Here is an 18587-nt window from a genome sequence, read left to right as displayed (position 1 = left end):
ATAAGCATTATGACTATATAGTCATTGGCTATTTCTTTTTTTTTTCATTTCTTTCATGTTCAAGAACTTAAGATTGTTACTTGTTGAAGCACACAACTTTTTCGCAGTTTCTTCAATTTTATTAATTTTAACCAATTTGTTTTTCTATAATACAACAAAAAAAATTATAAAATGAAATACTTCTGATGAAGTTGAATTATGACATGTGTTAGAAGGAAACGAATGAAAAATTATATTAGATAGTGTTAATATACATTCATACGGTAACATATAAAAATAAAGTACGTCTATTAATACATGCCCATGAAATATGATGTAGCTATATATATGCATATTATTATAAGTTATAAAGATAAAATATATATAGAGAAAAAAATAAATTATTACCTTTCTTAAACTTTTTACAACTATTTTTTCCTTATTTTTTTGGGGCTTTTTGGATTTATTTTTCCTTTCCGTTATTTTGTTTTTTTTTACTTTAACTTTTAGATTTTGTACCATTTTCAACAAATAATGCTAAAGTATGTTATAATCTCAATTTGTTATTTGAAAAAAAAATGGATTTGATTACTCCAATTTTAGTAAATATAAAAATTAAATAAAAGCAACAATGGCGACTAAAATTTATCAAAATAAAAATTTGTCAAATGGGAATATTTATATTGTATATTATATATATATATATATATATATATATATATATATATATATTATTGTATTTATGCATATTATTTTTATTTATTTTTTATATAAATAAAATAGCCATGTGCTAAATATTACATGTATGCGCTTTTAATATATGCAGAAAAAATTGCAATTCAAACAAATGGTAAATTTGAAACAAAATATAGTAAAATATATGAATGAAAATAATAAAATAAAATTAAATATAGGGCGTGGTATAATACGAATATTTTTTTTAAATTGTTAAAAAATGGTACAAAGTAAAATAACATTTAGGCGTTATGCAATATAAAGATAAGATAGGATAATTTATATTAAAGCGTATGAAGGATATAGAAAATGTTTTTAGTAGTTATTTTAAAATAAAAATGGGTAGCATTATTGTACATATGTATATATAATAATATGTGGATAAAATTATATATACTTTTTTGTAATATATTAATGAAAAAAACATAAAGACCATATATATACATGGAATATACAACACTATACTATACATTGGTATATTATCGGCCTCAAATTTTCAACACTAGCTCAAGATCAGAAGATAACACAAAAAGTTGGCTGTAAAAACAAAAAAAATTATATTTTTTTTTCCCATAAATAAAATAACACTAAAGTATGAGCGGAAAAATCCCCAAACTAATACTAAAGTATGAAAAAACGGAAAAAGAAAGATTGAAAAAAAATAGTAAAATAAATAATACACAAAGCAAAAATAGTAACTATAGCTATATATATTTTGTTTTTTTGTATAATAAAAACAAAGTTGTTGAAATAAGAACAAATAATTTTGATGCATTTAAAGGGGAAATAATAGAATTAAAAATATATCCCACTAATAATAAATTGAAGGGAGTGATTTTAATAAATGTAACAAACACAACAAAATGTTGTACATATAAAAAATTGTACATTCCTTTATCATATATTAGCACATGTATACCAGTTGTGGATAATACAAATACAAAGGAACAAAAGGATATATCAAATGCAATTTTAAATAGTTATAAATCTTTATTGGTGAACGAAATATATGAAAAATTTAAGAAAATTGGTGGGTAGAGAATTAATAAAGAATATAAATTAATAAGACATCAAATTATACAGAAAATCATATGATATCATATGTATACATTTGAATTAAAATGTACATATACATAAAAAAGAAAAGGTTTGTTATAATTAATTTTTTTTTGTTATATTGGGTCATTCAAATATGATAATTTTATTAAAGTAAAAATATTTTTATCTCCTACAAATATTAAGGCTTAATTGTTTTATTTGTGCATGGCTCATTATGTTTTCAATTACTATACAATATTGTTGTATTATATATATATATGGATATATATATATTTTTTTAATTATACTATCTATATTTTTTCGTGTGTTTTTTATTTGAAATAATTAATTTTATTTTAATTTAAAAAGAAAAAAGTTTAAAGATTAATAAAAAAAATAAAAAAAGAGAATTATGCAAGTGCATATATACAAGTAAATACATACATATACATGTGTCATAAAAACAAAAATAAAACATTAAAAAAAATTCAATTTTTATTTTTACTTAATCTTTCACATTTATTATTAACTTTATCATTATTTTGGGATCGCTAATGTTTTTTTATTACTAATATTTCTTTCCTTTTGTCTTTTTTTTCGGGATTAATTTTCAAGTATGCCATTAATGTTATTATTAACCACACTTATTTAATAATAATGATAAAGTATCATTTGTTTACAAAAAATTTTAAACCGTTTTTATATAGTAGTTTAGCCTATTATCTCGTGTTAAAATAAATTAATAAGATATAATACTCACAAAACAAATGGGAATATGGCCTTTCTATTTCTGCGTGGAAAAAAATATATAGGCACGGTTATGCGATATAATACTGCACATATATTTATTAATGAATTTATGAAACTATAAATTAAGCTGATTTATTATACAAAATTACTTTTATAACTTACTTTGGATAATTTGGAAACTCCTTTTTGTAACTATTGTGTTTCTTTAATGCCCAAATTGCCATTTGTATTATTGCAACACAGCAAAAAATGTAACCTTAAAAAAGAAGGGAAAGGAATCACAAACAAATATGTATATATATATATATATATATATATTTTTTCTTTAATATAATAATCAAATGCTTCACTGATGATTGTGGGCATTTATTAACTTATTATGCTTCATTATATACATTGATTAAAAAAAAATAGTTCGATTTCTCACCTGTTAGGGTATTTGTTATAAGCGAAAATATAATCCATATTAATGATTCATAAAAATAGTTTGCACAAGATATGTAATTAAATCCATATCCATATGGTATCCCTCTGGTTTTTGTGCCTTTTAAAAATTAAAATAAAATAAAATAATATAAAATAAAATAATATAAAATAAAATACAGATTTATAACGAAATAAATTAACATTGTCTTATTCGCTATTTTGTATGAGTGTGTTCATGAAAATAGCACATCATTAATTTTTTTTATTCAGTTCCTAAAAATAAGTAAAATATATCTACATATAAATATATTTTTTACCTCGTGGTCTTAAATTTTTTAATATTAAATGGCATTTCAAATTCAAAAACTCTAAAACCTGAGAAAAGTGCAAAAAAAAATATGAATAATCATTCATGGAATTATAAATAGTATATTATATCCTTGAAGATCCTAATTATATATATACATTAGATAATAACAAAATAATGGGGAACATAATGATAAACACAAATTGAATAATATTTATAGATATAAATGATAAGATGAAATTATTACTAGTAACACAAAAAAAATAGAATAGACTATATGTGGTTTGGAGCCCAAATTGTACGGCTTATATTTTGGGTGAAATAAATAATACCCAATATTTACGCCGCATAGTATCCTAAAAAATAAATAAAATAATAAAATTTTGAATAAATATGAAGCAGACCAACACGTGGATTCAAAACATTTTAAGGAAAATAAACAATGTGGGAATATAATAAAAAATGATTATTTAACAAATAAAAAACTAAATCATATATATTTTACCAATAATGTCCACAATTTATTGGAACCCTCACTATTGGCATAGTTGCATTACTAAATCTGTGGACAAATAGGGATTCAAATTCTCTTTTCAAAAAATGGAATAACAAAAACCATAAGGATAATCTGCATTCCATTTAAATAGTGAAAAGGGTAAAAAAAAATATAAAATAATGAGATAACAAAAAAATAATTGACAGTTATGATTGAAATATTCTTATAACAAATATCGTATTGTCATTTTTTTTTAATTTGTATTTCTTGAAACTTACATTTGGATTATATGCTTATTTTTTGCATTCTGAGAATAAATATATTTATCACAAAAATAAAAAAACGGAAAAATCAAAATTGGGCCTAAATATTCTATAACATAAACTAATCGCCATGATATTTGTACACCTGCAAAAATACCATATTGACATATTTATAAAATATTGAATAGTCAAAAGTTTATATTGTCCCCTTTAACACTAGAAAAAGAGGATCCTCACAAAAGACATTATATATATTGTTATACTATATGACTATGTGCATATTTATGTGATTGTATATAATTGTTTACCTAAGTCCTTAAATATTAATATGTCTCCATCTTTTATTCCAATTTCGCTTAATGTTCCACTAACGAGTGTTTTCCCTGTGGCTATAAAAATATACAAAACAAAATTTATTAATTAAAAAACATTTTAATGGCATATATAATTAAACAGATGGTTATAAATTATGTTATTTGTAAAGCCTATGAATATATTTCCATCATTTAAAATATTAGCACATGAAACACGCTACATTGTTTATTTCTTTTGTTATATTTTTTTTAATTTTGTTCATTTTCGTATTAATAATGTCTCTACATTCATGTATTCAATCATATATATTTTCCCCAAATATAATATAAAATAATTACCATTATCTAAGTTCCATTTTTGCCTTTCAGGATAATAATGGTCTAAACATAAATGAAAAACAAAAAAATATATTTTTCTTATTTAAAGCACTGACTTATTTTTTAAATAGCTTACATTCATATGCATATAAATACATATATGATCATATACATTTCATTGATATTCTGTTGTTTGAAATTATAGATATAATTTGTTGTATATAAAATGATTTTAGGTATTTTGATTTTCTTTCTTACATTTTTTATAAAATAGTTCTTTAAATTGGTCAACTGTTGTTGATGGACTAATGTCAAAATAGTCTATAAATTTTCCATTCCTTTTTCTCAAAATTACTTTCATTTTTTCTTCTCATATAATTATTACTATTTATAGTTTATATTTTTCTTCCTTAACTCGACTCGTATATCTGATTGCAAAGTGTGTTTTATCTGCTATCTTTTTTTTTTTTTTTTTTTTAATATTTTTTGATTAACATTTATATATGCTGTCATATATCACTTGCATTATCCTTTGCTTATTTCGAATATGTTTCCACGAAGTATTAAAACATGTGTATATAATTTAAGTTATAGATAACTTGTATTCAATATGGAAAAGCCCCCAAAAAATGAAAATTCTAATGCTTTTCGTATCAATACATTTAGTATCTTTATAATATATATATAATACACAAATATATGTTATATATATACATGCTCATTTGTTACAGGTTGACATTTTACATATTTAATATGCATGGTTACTTGTGCCACCTTTTATTCATACATATTTGCAATATATAATAAAAGGCAAATATATATATATAATACGAATATTTTTGTTTTTATCAGTTCATTTTGATTTTCATGAATCATCAATTTTTTTATTATTATTATTTTTTTGTTATTTTCAGTATATAAACAAATATTAACCTTTTTTTTTTTTTTTTATTTATTTTAGTAATATTAATTTATTTATTGTTTTTTAATGGATACTCATATGCCCATGCTTATTATTTCATATTTTGTAGTGTTTACACAGTTTTTTTATTTGGATATTTTATTTTTACATATGTTTTTATTAGCAATCTAATTTTCACACTTTTAATTATTTGTTCTTTATGTTTGCTTTTTCCTTATTATATTTATCTAATTGCATATCATAAATACTTTATACTTTATTTTATTTTGTTATATTGCACTTTTATTAACCATCAAAAAAAATAATATTATGTATATATAATATTACCATTTATATATTATATATATTACCATTTATATATTATATATTACCATTTATATATTATATATTACCATTTATATATTATATATTACCATTTATATAGCCTAAATTTTTTTTTACACATAATATTACTATTTGGAAAAGTAAAATTTATTACTTTAAACATTTATATTCCAGAATAAAAAAGAAACATGCAAATTGGAAATATTGAAAATTGCTTATTAATAATACTAAACTTTGATATATTTATTAGTATATACGATTATTGTTTCATTTGTTCATTTTTTTATATGATACAAATATAAAAGCAATTTTGGGGAAATACATAACTTGAAAAAAAAATTTCAATGAATTTTGTAGTTTTAAATATTATGATATTATGTAAACATTTCATGAAGCATATATATATGCATTTATTTATATATTTATCGATGCATAATTATTCGGTCTATGTTTCCTGGCTATTGGCATTGAAAAACTTTCTTATTTCCTACTTTATTTGTGCAATTATTTGATACAATTTTTTACTAGCTTAGAATTTTGCACTCGTGTTAAATTATCAAATCATATATTTGAAAAATAGCGAATTTATAAAAAGAATGAAGAAAAAAAAGGACTCAAGAATTAAAAAATTTATATGATATATTCTCCACATTTTGTATATAAGATGTTGCAATATTTGTATTACATGTTTTGTGTTAATTTTGTACCCTCTTAGTTCCTTTTTCCTTTTAAACACATTATATTTTTTAAATTTTTATTGATAGTCATTTTCACTTATTTCGACATTATATGTATAGTCCTCACGAAGCACCAAAACTTTGGGGGATATACACAATTTTAATGAAAACGGGAATAAGTTTATAAAATATAAGACTTTGTATATATATTCTCTATTTTATGTATCAAACTAAAGCTTTTCTTTTCGAATTATTTTATCACATTTGATTATCTATAATTTATATAATTATTAATAGACACATTATAAATATACAAACAATGTAATATAACCTTTAAGCATTAAATGAATAATAAGTTGAAATAGTAGAACAAAAAGAAACCATTGAAAAAATATTTGAAAATTAAATTTAGTGCATAAATATTACACTTTTTTAAATATATACAATATCCGCAGACAATATATTTATAATTCTCTTAATTCAAATATTATTTATGAACATATACCCAAAAAATTAAAAGAAAAGAAGGAAAAAAAAAGGAAAAAAAAAGGAAAAAAAAAGGAAAAATGTTTTTATTACTAATTTAAGCATTATCTAGGTATATCAAAGTGATGAGAGAAATATATAGTGGGTATATAATCCATACACACATAAATTTACGTATTTTTTTTATTGTGTCTTATTATCGCTTATAAAAATATAAATATTAATTTTCCATTATTGGAGAAAAAACTAAAAATATGTATAAAATTTATAAAATAAAGAGTTAAAAATATATTATTATGTTTAAAAGACGGAGTATAATATTTACATTTATAGTGAAAATATTTTTCACTACAATTATTTTTTAAAAACACATTATTTTATCTTTTGAATAAAGAAGAAAAATATATAAATTACGATTTATAGAATTTCGCATTAAAACAAAATATATATACACTCCTTACGTACATTAATTTACATATAGAAAACTGAAAATCGAATAATATTAATTGGACATCAACAAATATTATCATTATTCAAAAATAAGAGATAAACTTAGTTTTATATGTTTAATTTTTTATTATTAATATACTATATTTTCTTATGGTACATGCATAATACACATAATTAAGTGTGTATGCATAATTACATTCTATTTGCGAAATATAAAAAAAAAATAAGTAATAATAAAAAACGGTATTTGCATAAATAGTAAGTTATATATAAATAAATATATATACATATATATGTATATTGTATATTTGTTTGTTTAATTATTTAAGGTCTAATTACACAACTATACACATATCACTACTAGAACAATTAGTAATATCATTTTTATGTGATTTATTATTATATTATTAATTTGTACATTTTTGAAATCCTTATGATAAAAAAATAGGCAATTAAATATTCTGAATATAATGACTTAATATAAATCATAGTCTGCTATTAGTATTTTTTAAATTACGGAAAAAATATTAGTAATTAAATAAAAAATAATAGCGTATAAAAAAACATATATTTTTTATAATTGTAGCACGTTACAATTTTTTAATTAATATTTTTACCTAATTTAAAAAATACATTTTTTATATTACATAATTACACATTTCCATTAGTTCATAAATATTCATTCATTTATTCATTCATTTATTCGTTCATTTATTCGTTCATATATTCGTTCATTTATTCGTTTATTTATTCGTTTATTTATTCGTTTATTTATTCATTGATTGATTGTTAAGCAAAATTATTACTTTTAAATAATTCGAATACTATGCATACAGTATGTATATATACATACAAACACATCCTTATAGGTATTGGATAATATACAATATTTCGAGTAATGCGATTAATTTGGAATTATATACATATATACTTTTTTTATTTTTGTGGGATTTTCGTTTTAAAAATTTAACTGATGTTAAAATAAAGTAAATAAATAAAATATGATGGACAGCGAATATCATGAGCCCACTAATAAAGAAAACGAAACAATAATATCAAATAATTCAGATTATACTAAACCGTGTGACAATAAAACAACACAAATTAAAAATTTGAGAAATGATAAAAACCAAAGTTCCAAAAACATAAAAGAGGATGAATGGAAAAAAGACAAAGGTAAGAAGAAATTATAGTTTTTCATATCTCAATTTAATTTATTTCTATAGCTGAATAAGTAACAAAAATATAGTTATATATACACATTTAAATGAATTTATTGAAAACATATTAATCTTAATGTTCTTATTTTTCAATGAAAAAAATACAATATACAGTTTTGAAGATAATAGAATGGCGTATAATAATTATATATATGTGTGAATTCAAACATGTTTAATGCATATATGCTATTATATGGACATACACACATGTATTTTTTTATTTTATAAATGTTAAAAATTATTAGGTGATGTAGAAAACAAATGGAATCGTAAAATGGATGATATGAACAAAAGACAGGAATTCGAAACAAATGGAACTACATTAAAAAATGGAGGTGTAAATTTGTACAGTAGCATAACTGATAGAATATCGAAATTGAAAACGATCATAAAGCATAAAAAAAAAGGTAATAACACAGATACACAGGAAGCAAAAAAACAAAATGAAGAAACCCCAAAAGATAATTCTAAAAATGTCCAAAATAAATCATTATTATCTAACAACGAAACAGAATGCGATAATAATATGAAAAATAATAGTAATAGCGAAAATAAAAAAAAATATAAAAACAAAAAAGAAATTGAATTATTAAAAAATATTGCGAAACGAAATTCTTTGAAAAAAATTGAAAAAAATATAAATCTTTTAATGATGTCCGAAGATGACGATGATAATGATGATGATAGCATTGATAATAATTCCGTTAGTGGAAATCTCAAAAAAAATAATGATACTAAAAATACTAACAATATGCAAAATGAAAATTCTACTATGAGCAGTTCATATCATACAAATATAGAAAAAGGTGAAGAAAGAAAACGTTTTTTAAAAAAAAATATTGAAAATTCGGATCCCCCTTATAATAGTGCAAATTATAATGAAACTGCAATTCACACTAAATTGGGGAATAGCAATAATGTACTTACTGCTATTAGCCAAAGTAGTAATAAAAATGTAAATATAAATAATAGTAATAATAATGAAAGATATGAGCACGAAACGAATAGAAGGGAAAATAGTGATTTGTTACACAATGATGATTTTGATATATCATTCGTGTCTAGTGATAGTTTAAAACAGGATTTTAGTATCTATTCATTTAACGGAACAAATAATTCTAATAATAAATATTTCCCAAATAGTATTGATAATATGAATATTAGTAAAATTTCTGGATTTTCAAAATTCAAAGATTTAGAAACACAAGGGCATAATACATTTACAGATTCTTTTAATTGTAATAGCAATAATAATATCAATAATTCTTTTAGTAAATATATTCAAGCAAATAATAAAAATGAAAAAGGGAAAACATATACCAATGTAGATAACATTCCAGAATCCCATTATATAAAGACTATTAATAATGTAGAAGGGGATAGCTCATTAAGTCAAAGAGAAAAAAGAAAGTTTATTGATAATTCAAATCCTAATGATTGTAATAATTCTTTTCAGATTTATATGAATAATAATGGAATTACTAATAAAAATAAAAACGGTATAATAAATAATACTGTAGAGAGAAATTTTAATCATAGTAGTATGCATATTGAACATTTAGAAAATTCTGTTAATAACCAATTAGATAATAAGTATATGGATTATCCAAATTATAAAAGTTATATTGATTCAATGAATGAAGAGTACGAAAAAGGAAGTTTAAAAAGTTACATATCTTCTGAAAATAAACATAGCAATAATAATAATAATAATAATATAAATTCAATGTCTACTTTTAATAACAGTAGATTGGATATTGCTTCTTTTTCGAGTAGCATGGATGCCAGAATTAACAAATTTCCTAATGATATCGAAAATGGAAAATCTATTAGTAAAATTCAAAATAATGTAGGTGATAATATAAAAGGAAATCGCCTTCTAGGACTCGAATCACACTTAAACATCTCCCCTTTTCTTTATAACAATCCTGAAAATATTGAAAATGCCGAAAATGCCGAAAATTTTGATCGGTCAAATAAAAAAAGACAAAATAAAATAGAAGCAATAATGAAAAACAAAGCTTCAAATGATATTCTAAATTCTATAAATCGTGAAAATAACAAAAATTTGAGTAATAGCAAAGACATGCTTTTGAAAAGTTTCGGGCGCAGAGAAGAATTAGATGAAAAACAAAGTGTGCTAAAAGACGAAGATAGAGAAATTAGTTTGCAAGATAATGAAAAAAAAATAGTATCAAATTTGGAAAACAATGAAAAGTTTGATAATCGTTACAATGAGTATGAAATTGATCAAGAAAATATCAACGAAATATGTAAAAAAATTAATTCTATATCAATGTTAAATGATCTTAGTTTAACCAAACTAGAAAGTTTAAACAGCAGCATATTAGAGACACATACAAAATATAATGGTCATGAAAATTTTTTGGATGATGTTATTTTGAATGATAGTATTTTTAATCACTCAAATATGATGAGTAAAGATAATAAAGAATTAAAAGAACTTAATATATCAGATAGTTTAAAACATAATTTTTTTAATTCAATGAATAAAAGTGAAGAAGATAACATTTTTAAGATATCCAAAAGTTATATAGAAAATTCATTACAAGCTAGTAAAAAGGATATATTAAATATGAATGTTTCAAAAATTAGAGAAAAATATGAACGACATCAAAACAAAATGAGCAATTGGGGTATGAGCTTGAATCATCATGATAACATTAATATAAATAACTGCGATTCCTTTTCTAATGACAAAGGTAATATATTAAATATAAATAATAATGAAATCAGTGATAACAATAATACAAATTTTTATGAAGAGGAAAAAAAAATATTTACTAGTGAATCTATTGATAAACGTGGATTAATCGAACAAACTCAGATAAATAATGTTACTAAGCATTTATATGATATAAAAAAAGAAGAAAATGAAAATTATAATAATATAAATGATCTTCGATCAAATAAATCTATAGTTTCGTCTAAATTTTCCTACAAATTAGATACAGATGTATTGCTAAAAGACTCGATAAATTTTGAAAAAAATGATCATATAAATTCTTTAAGAAAATCAAATACTGACATAATTGGTTATATAAATAAATTTGTAGGATCTAAGTATGTAGAAGAAGGAAATGAAACTGCACAAAATAATATCCGAATCAGTGGCGACACAAAAATTGAGGATAAAATAATACCTATTATGAACGATTCAAGGAATGAATATAATATAAAGAATTATTCTATGTTTTATGGGAATAAAGAGAATAATAATCAAAATCATGAAGACAAGTTAAGTAAAAAGGAGTCAGAGTTGTTTAATTGTATAACAAATGATATATATAACGAAAGAAAAATATACGAAAACGAGTTATATCTAAATAAAGATGACCTAATTTTAAATGAAAAAATTTTTAGGGATAAAAAATTAGAATTCAAAAAATCTTTTGAAGATGAAAATATTCCTTTTAAAAATAGTAACAATTCTAATGATATACATAATGATGAAGAGGCAAAATGGACTAATTATTCTGAATTAGATTCAGAAGAATGTTATAAAAAAAACAAGACAGATGCAAGTACAAATAGTATGAGTGATCCAATAATAAATAACATGAAATGGGAAGAAGACATTGATGCAGGTGTTGTTGGTGATAATATCACTATACTGGGGAAAAATAATTCTTTTAAAGGAGTTAATTTTTCAAATAAGGATTATAATGCCAACTATGGGGAGGTAAAAAATAGGAAAAACGATAATGAGAAAAATATAGATAGAGATATTAAATCAAAGAATGAGTTGAAAATAATGACAAGACATGCACCAAAAAAAGAAAATGAAAAAAGAGAAATGAATGAAACAAGTGAAGTTGATATTATTGATCAACGTGATTTTATGAACACAAATTCAAAGAGTATGTATGAGCGTGAGTCAAATATTAGTTGCGATATGACTGAAGCCAATTTTGCAAAAATTAATTCAAAAATTTGTGAAAATGATAAAGTAGAGAAGAATACTGCTTATGAAGAACCCCAAAAATTATTAAATAATTATGATGATATAGTAAAAAATGGAAAACCTGTGAATGAAAATATATTTAATATTTTTAAAAATAATACAAAATTAGAATATAACAATTACAATAGTGATACAGGGTTTAGTGATACGGGGACGAATAAATCGTACATTTCAACAACAATGAAATTTCCAAATGTTATATCAGAAAAGGATGACAAGAAAAAAAACAAAAGAAAGCGTAGCTTCGATAATAGTACTACTTTAGATGAAAAAGACAATATGAATATTATAAAAAATAGCTTTCCTCAAATAGAGCATGGAGCCAATAATTTCACTGAATATCAAATAATGGAAATATGCAATGACTCAAAAAATGGAGAAAATAGTGGTAATAATGGAAAAGGCGGAAATAATAGCAGCAGAAATAGTATATGTAATGCATCTTATAAATCTAACGATATTAAACATAGTAACATAACAAACATGTCAGATGTCCTAAATTTGAATGATAATAAAAATACCAAAATTCTTTTTTTTGATAATATTAATAATTCATCAGAATATTATGATATTCCAAAACCAATACATAGTTCAATATTTGAAAATGAGTCAAATAGATATAAAGAAGATACAATAAATAATAAATATTATAACCAAGTTTATCAAAATAATCATATTGAAACGATACCTTTAAATGACGTTAAAGGTTTTATTATTAATTCGAGCTTTAATGATAATTATATTTTTCCAAATAAACCCTTGAAAAATCACACAGAGACTTTAGGAGATCCCCAAAACATCAACAATACTATCGATGTTGCAAATAATAATTTGCCTACAAATATGAACACCCCAAATGAGAATCTCAATAATGAAGAAGTCGAAAATGGTAATAGAAAAATTATCAAAAATAGAGACCTCAAATTGGTTACCGAAAATAATAAGTTCGATATAGAGAAAGAAATAAATCGTATCAACGGTGATAATAACATTCATAATAATGTAAATCGAAATAATCAAGCATATGAATCTGAAAATTTTAATACTGCTAATAGTAGAAGTGAACAAAAATTACAGCACCAAAATGTTCTTATTAGTAAAGAAGAAAAGCATATACCTGATAAACAGATAATTGAAGAGGGTGTATATATTAGAAGCTTAACAGATATAAGGGATCAAAAAGAATACAGACAAAAAATAAATGTAGAAAAGGATCCAAGAATTTATTTATCTAATTATGAACACGAAATTGGTAATAAATGTATGAACAAAGGGGTTTCAAAATTTCCTGAAAAATCAAATGAAATGCAAAAAAAAAACGAAAATATTGAACTATATAATAATAAATTTAAATCTTTTAATAAAGACAATAAAATAATTCCATATACTCATATATCTAGTGAACAAATAAAAATAAAAAATAATAGTGCAAATTTGGTATCGGAAAATTTAAAGGAGTATCCTTATGATAACCAAAATATTATTTTTGGTCAGGAAATATATAATAATAATGTTGTAAAAAATTGTGAAAATTTTGAGCAAACTAATAATTTTATGTCGATGAAAGAAAATAATTACAAAGATGAATTTCATACAAGTATAAAATCTCTGGATAATATATATGTTTATGCTAATTTAAATAATTCTAAATATAATAATGAAATATGTAATACTTCAGGGGACATGAAATACGAAAATTATAATGACATAGATCCTCAAAGTTATAATAAACAGGATAGTACTTATAAAAATCGAAATAAATTTGATGATAAAATAATAAACAAAGTGAGTCGAACAACTGATATATCAGAACATATATATATAGATGACACAATTATTTCTGCTTTGGAATTGAATAATGGAAGAATTATAAAAAGAAGCAATACATGTAATGAACATTCAAAATCATTTAAGAATGATCATATAAAAAATGAAGTTAATAATATTGTAAGACACCAAAATTCTCGAACAAATAATGAATATTTGGATAGGAATGAATACCAATATGAAAAAAAATATAAAAATTTAAATATGGCATATAATCCTCATATTCATAACAATATGAGTGATATTATAATTCAGGATTCTCAAAATTATGAAAAAAAAAAAAATACAGATCTAGAACCACATTGTAATTATAGACAAAATTGTGAATGCAAACATAATTATTATAATGGTGAATTGAGAAACAATGAATACAATAAAAAAGAAAAAAAAGATATGTCTACAATGACAAATTCCATTGATGATAATATGAAACAATATAATAATGAAAATATAGAAAAACAAAAGACACAAAATATGACAAATAATAAAAGGGATTATAATGTATCGAATGTGAATGATGCAAATTTTTTAGCATATCAAAATTCAAATCAAAATTATGCAAAGTCTAAATGTGTCTATAACGAAGTACCATATTATGTAATAAAGAATGTTGGGCAGGATGGTTCAGAGCATTATATTAACAATAATGACATTTATAATGATTTACGAGATATTAACAATTTATTAGATAATAATCTTATAAATCAAAACGATAATGATCGATATATATCATATGAACGTGTTCAAAATCAAAGGATAGAACCTAAAAATTTAGATGGTATCGATAATAATCCTTCTTATGATAAAAATAGAAATGTAAACAATTTAATAAAAGGATGCAAAAATATTACTCATAATGAAAGACAACACACTCTTTGTCTTGTTAATTATGACTTAGAAAAAAATGTTAATGAGGATGGAATAAGTAGGAAAGGCACAATTTGTAACGAAGTTCCAAACCATTTTATGAAAATAAATATGCAAAATGCTGAATATATTGAAAAAATGAAATGCGACCATCATACAAATTGTATAAATAATGTAAACAACAAAATTGGAAATTCCGAAAATACTTGTTGTAAAAAAAATCAAAATTGTAATAATAATATAAATAGCAATTATAATCCTCATAATAAAATCCCAAGCGGTTATTATTATAATGAATCAAATGCAATTGAATGTAAAAAATTACCTCCCAAAATGATGAATAACCCCAATCAAAATTATGACCAAGGAAATCCAAAAAAAATTGGCACAAATTGTTTTAATTACAATCATGATAATAATAATAATAATGTGTGTCAATGTGTATCTTCCAATTGCATGCTTGAAGAAAATAAAGTATGCAACGGACATTTTGACAATAATTTTTGTTCATCTTGTGATAATAGAAATTATTACGGGATAGAAAATAATCTATATTATGATGAAGAATATATACCTCAAGAAAATGGGAAAATAATAAAAACACCAAGAAATCCATGTAATAATAAGGACCAACATTTTAATAATTCAGTATATAATCAAAATCCCCATAATGTTGATAATACTTCGAATTGTCGATGTTTTAGAGAACAAGCTCAGTATTCTGAAAATGATAACAATGAAAATTTTATGAAAAATGGCAAAATGAAATATAATAATTTTAACAATGATAAATGTGATATTAAAAATATCCATGATAATAACAAAATAAATAATGAACAGAAATTTTATGAACAAAATAATTCCTTTCAACAAAAATGTTCTACTTGTGCTTGCCATACTCGAGAACATTATAATGGCGAAATAGAAGTACCTGAATATAATAATGGGAATAGACAAAATATGTCTGATAATAATAATAATAATAAAGTTGAAAATAACCAATACGCCCCTAATGGAAAAATATATAAGAATAACTCGCCTAGTAGCAATTCTGATCAAATAAATAACAAAAAACTGTATAAAACCAATGCAAACACCCCCATTTTGAAAAAGGCAAATACAAATTATGAATGTCATAATTTAAAATGTGAATCATGGGACAACAATGAAAATTCAAATTCAAATTCTAATATTCAATTCGATGGAAATAAAATTCATAATAATGAAGCATATGGTTATGAGAAAAATCTTGAGATAACTGATCAAATAACGACAAAAGACAAAATAAGCATAAAGGAAAAAGAAACGAATATTCATCATAGTGATAATAATACAAATAAAATTAATAATGATAAAATAAATGAAAATGATGCCGATAATAGTGACACCAATAAATTACAAAACTTATTTCGTGAAAAACTTGGCGATTTAGGAACGGGTCAAAATGGACAAGTACTAAGCCAACTTATGGATGTAATGATAAATATACAAAATGATTTGAAGGATGTAAAATCAAAATTATTGATAAAAAAAATAAATGAAATAGAAAATAATGTGAAAAATGAAAATATCATCAACAATGATCAAAATAAAGAACAACAAAATGATCAAGCGAATAACAAAACAGATGACACGCTAAAAGGTAAAGAAAGCGACAAAATGACTGAGGAATCAAATGATGATGATATTTTTACATTAAAAAAAGTAGAAATAGCTATTAATGAATTGCATCGTAGTATCTCTTCTAAAAATATAAATAGTCAGAATACAGAATGCAAAACAAAAGGAGAAGAGGAAGACAAAATGCATTCGCAATTTATTGATTTTGAGAAAAATAATAATGTGGTTACATTCTCAAGGGATAAACCTATAATATGCAGTAGTAGAACAAATAATATAAATAGAGATCATGATGTCAGTGTAAAAAAAGAAAGTGATGATATAGATGCAAAAAAAAAAGATGGAAAAGAAAATAAAAGAAATGAAACAATTGTTAACAGACAATTTAGTAGTAATATAAATGTTGTATTAAAAAATCTAAATTATGAATATATCGAAGATTCTACAGTTAGTAAATCTAATAGATTATATTTATTTAATAAATTTTTTACATCGCTATTTTATGAAGAAAATACAAAAATGCACAATTGTATTATGTTTAATATTTATAATATTGAACAAAAAAGACAGACACATAAAGTTACATTATTTTCTGAAAAAGATTATTATGATATTTTTAATTTGGCATACAATAATTTATTGTTCTACGCTTTTGATTGCTATAAATTTTTTAGATATATAAAATATAAATTTAGAGATACATATAAAATATATGAAAATTCTACTATATGTTTGTATATAAACAATTGTTATGAAACTAATTTAATTAAAAGAATATTTATCGAGCAAAATTATATTGCAGATAGTATTCACAGAAGCAATACCCAAGATAATACTGAAAGAGCAAAAAACAAAGATAGTAAAAAGTTTGAAAATAAAATTGATTCGATACAAAAGCAACCAGTATCCTACACACTGAACGAAAAACGGATATTAAAAACATCAACAAAATACTTTTTAGATAATTTTTTATCCCATATAAACAAACAAATTAATATAAAAAATATTATACCAATAATGAAAAAGGAAAATTATGAATTTGATCAAACAAATTTATATTTTTTTATTTCAAATTTTAATTTAATGGATAAAGTTTTTAGTGATTCTCATGGGTTTGATTGTAATAAAAAATTTTTTGAAAAAAATGCATCTAATACGAAAAATTATGGCATTTTTTTTAAGTTTGTTCACGAGGCAACCAAATTTTTTGATACATTTATTGACGATCGTTGCAATTCCAATAAAAGACACAATAACAAAGAAGAGAATCCCTATATGAATGATCGGTTAACTAGCCACACAAATAATTCCGGTGGAAATGATAATAAAAATAATGGACGCAATCAATTGAGTAATAGAGGTTGTTATAGGCTAATAATAGTGTCCTTACATAAAGGAAAAACTTTCAAATATGAAAATTTTCCATTTCACAATTTTATGAAATATAAGAGTAATGAAATATACAATTATTATAATAATTATGATTCAATATATTTTAACAATGGAACAGTTATACTTTTTGACTTATCATATGCCGTTCCTTTTTATTACATAGAATATTACAAAAATTAACTTCATAAAGC

The 18587-nt window shown here is 22.3% G+C and overlaps 4 protein-coding genes across 4 annotated transcripts; 2 read left to right on the top strand and 2 right to left on the bottom strand.

The window, feature by feature from the left end:
- Positions 1 to 21: 21 nt before the first annotated feature.
- PY17X_0914400 (conserved Plasmodium protein, unknown function) lies at positions 22 to 501 on the bottom strand (the record flags this gene model as incomplete). Its single annotated transcript, XM_022955953.1, has 2 exons — positions 22 to 144; positions 388 to 501. The coding sequence occupies 2 exons, from the start codon at positions 499 to 501 to the stop codon at positions 22 to 24; spliced, it is 237 nt and encodes a 78-aa protein (XP_022812161.1).
- Positions 502 to 1308: 807 nt separating this feature from the next.
- On the top strand, positions 1309 to 1752 carry PY17X_0914300 (conserved Plasmodium protein, unknown function; the record flags this gene model as incomplete). The annotated part of the gene is made up of 1 exon (XM_725876.2): positions 1309 to 1752. One exon carries the CDS (start codon positions 1309 to 1311, stop codon positions 1750 to 1752), a length of 444 nt encoding a protein of 147 aa, XP_730969.2.
- Positions 1753 to 2508: 756 nt separating this feature from the next.
- Positions 2509 to 4987, bottom strand: PY17X_0914200 (3-oxo-5-alpha-steroid 4-dehydrogenase, putative; the record flags this gene model as incomplete). The annotated part of the gene is made up of 10 exons (XM_022955952.1): positions 2509 to 2542; positions 2665 to 2758; positions 2930 to 3046; positions 3246 to 3303; positions 3483 to 3591; positions 3741 to 3863; positions 4010 to 4139; positions 4303 to 4383; positions 4648 to 4689; positions 4885 to 4987. The coding sequence occupies 10 exons, from the start codon at positions 4985 to 4987 to the stop codon at positions 2509 to 2511; spliced, it is 891 nt and encodes a 296-aa protein (XP_022812160.1).
- Positions 4988 to 8486: 3499 nt separating this feature from the next.
- PY17X_0914100 (conserved Plasmodium protein, unknown function) lies at positions 8487 to 18576 on the top strand (the record flags this gene model as incomplete). Its single annotated transcript, XM_022955951.1, has 2 exons — positions 8487 to 8661; positions 8951 to 18576. 2 exons carry the CDS (start codon positions 8487 to 8489, stop codon positions 18574 to 18576), a joined length of 9801 nt encoding a protein of 3266 aa, XP_022812159.1.
- Between the last annotated feature and the right edge of the window lie 11 nt (positions 18577 to 18587).

The sequence above is a fragment of the Plasmodium yoelii genome (assembly GCF_900002385.2).
Source record: "Plasmodium yoelii strain 17X genome assembly, chromosome: 9".
Classification (NCBI taxonomy): Eukaryota; Apicomplexa; class Aconoidasida; order Haemosporida; family Plasmodiidae; genus Plasmodium; species Plasmodium yoelii.
Note: the sequence above shows the minus strand (reverse complement) of the source record. Positions and strands in the feature narration are given on the sequence as shown.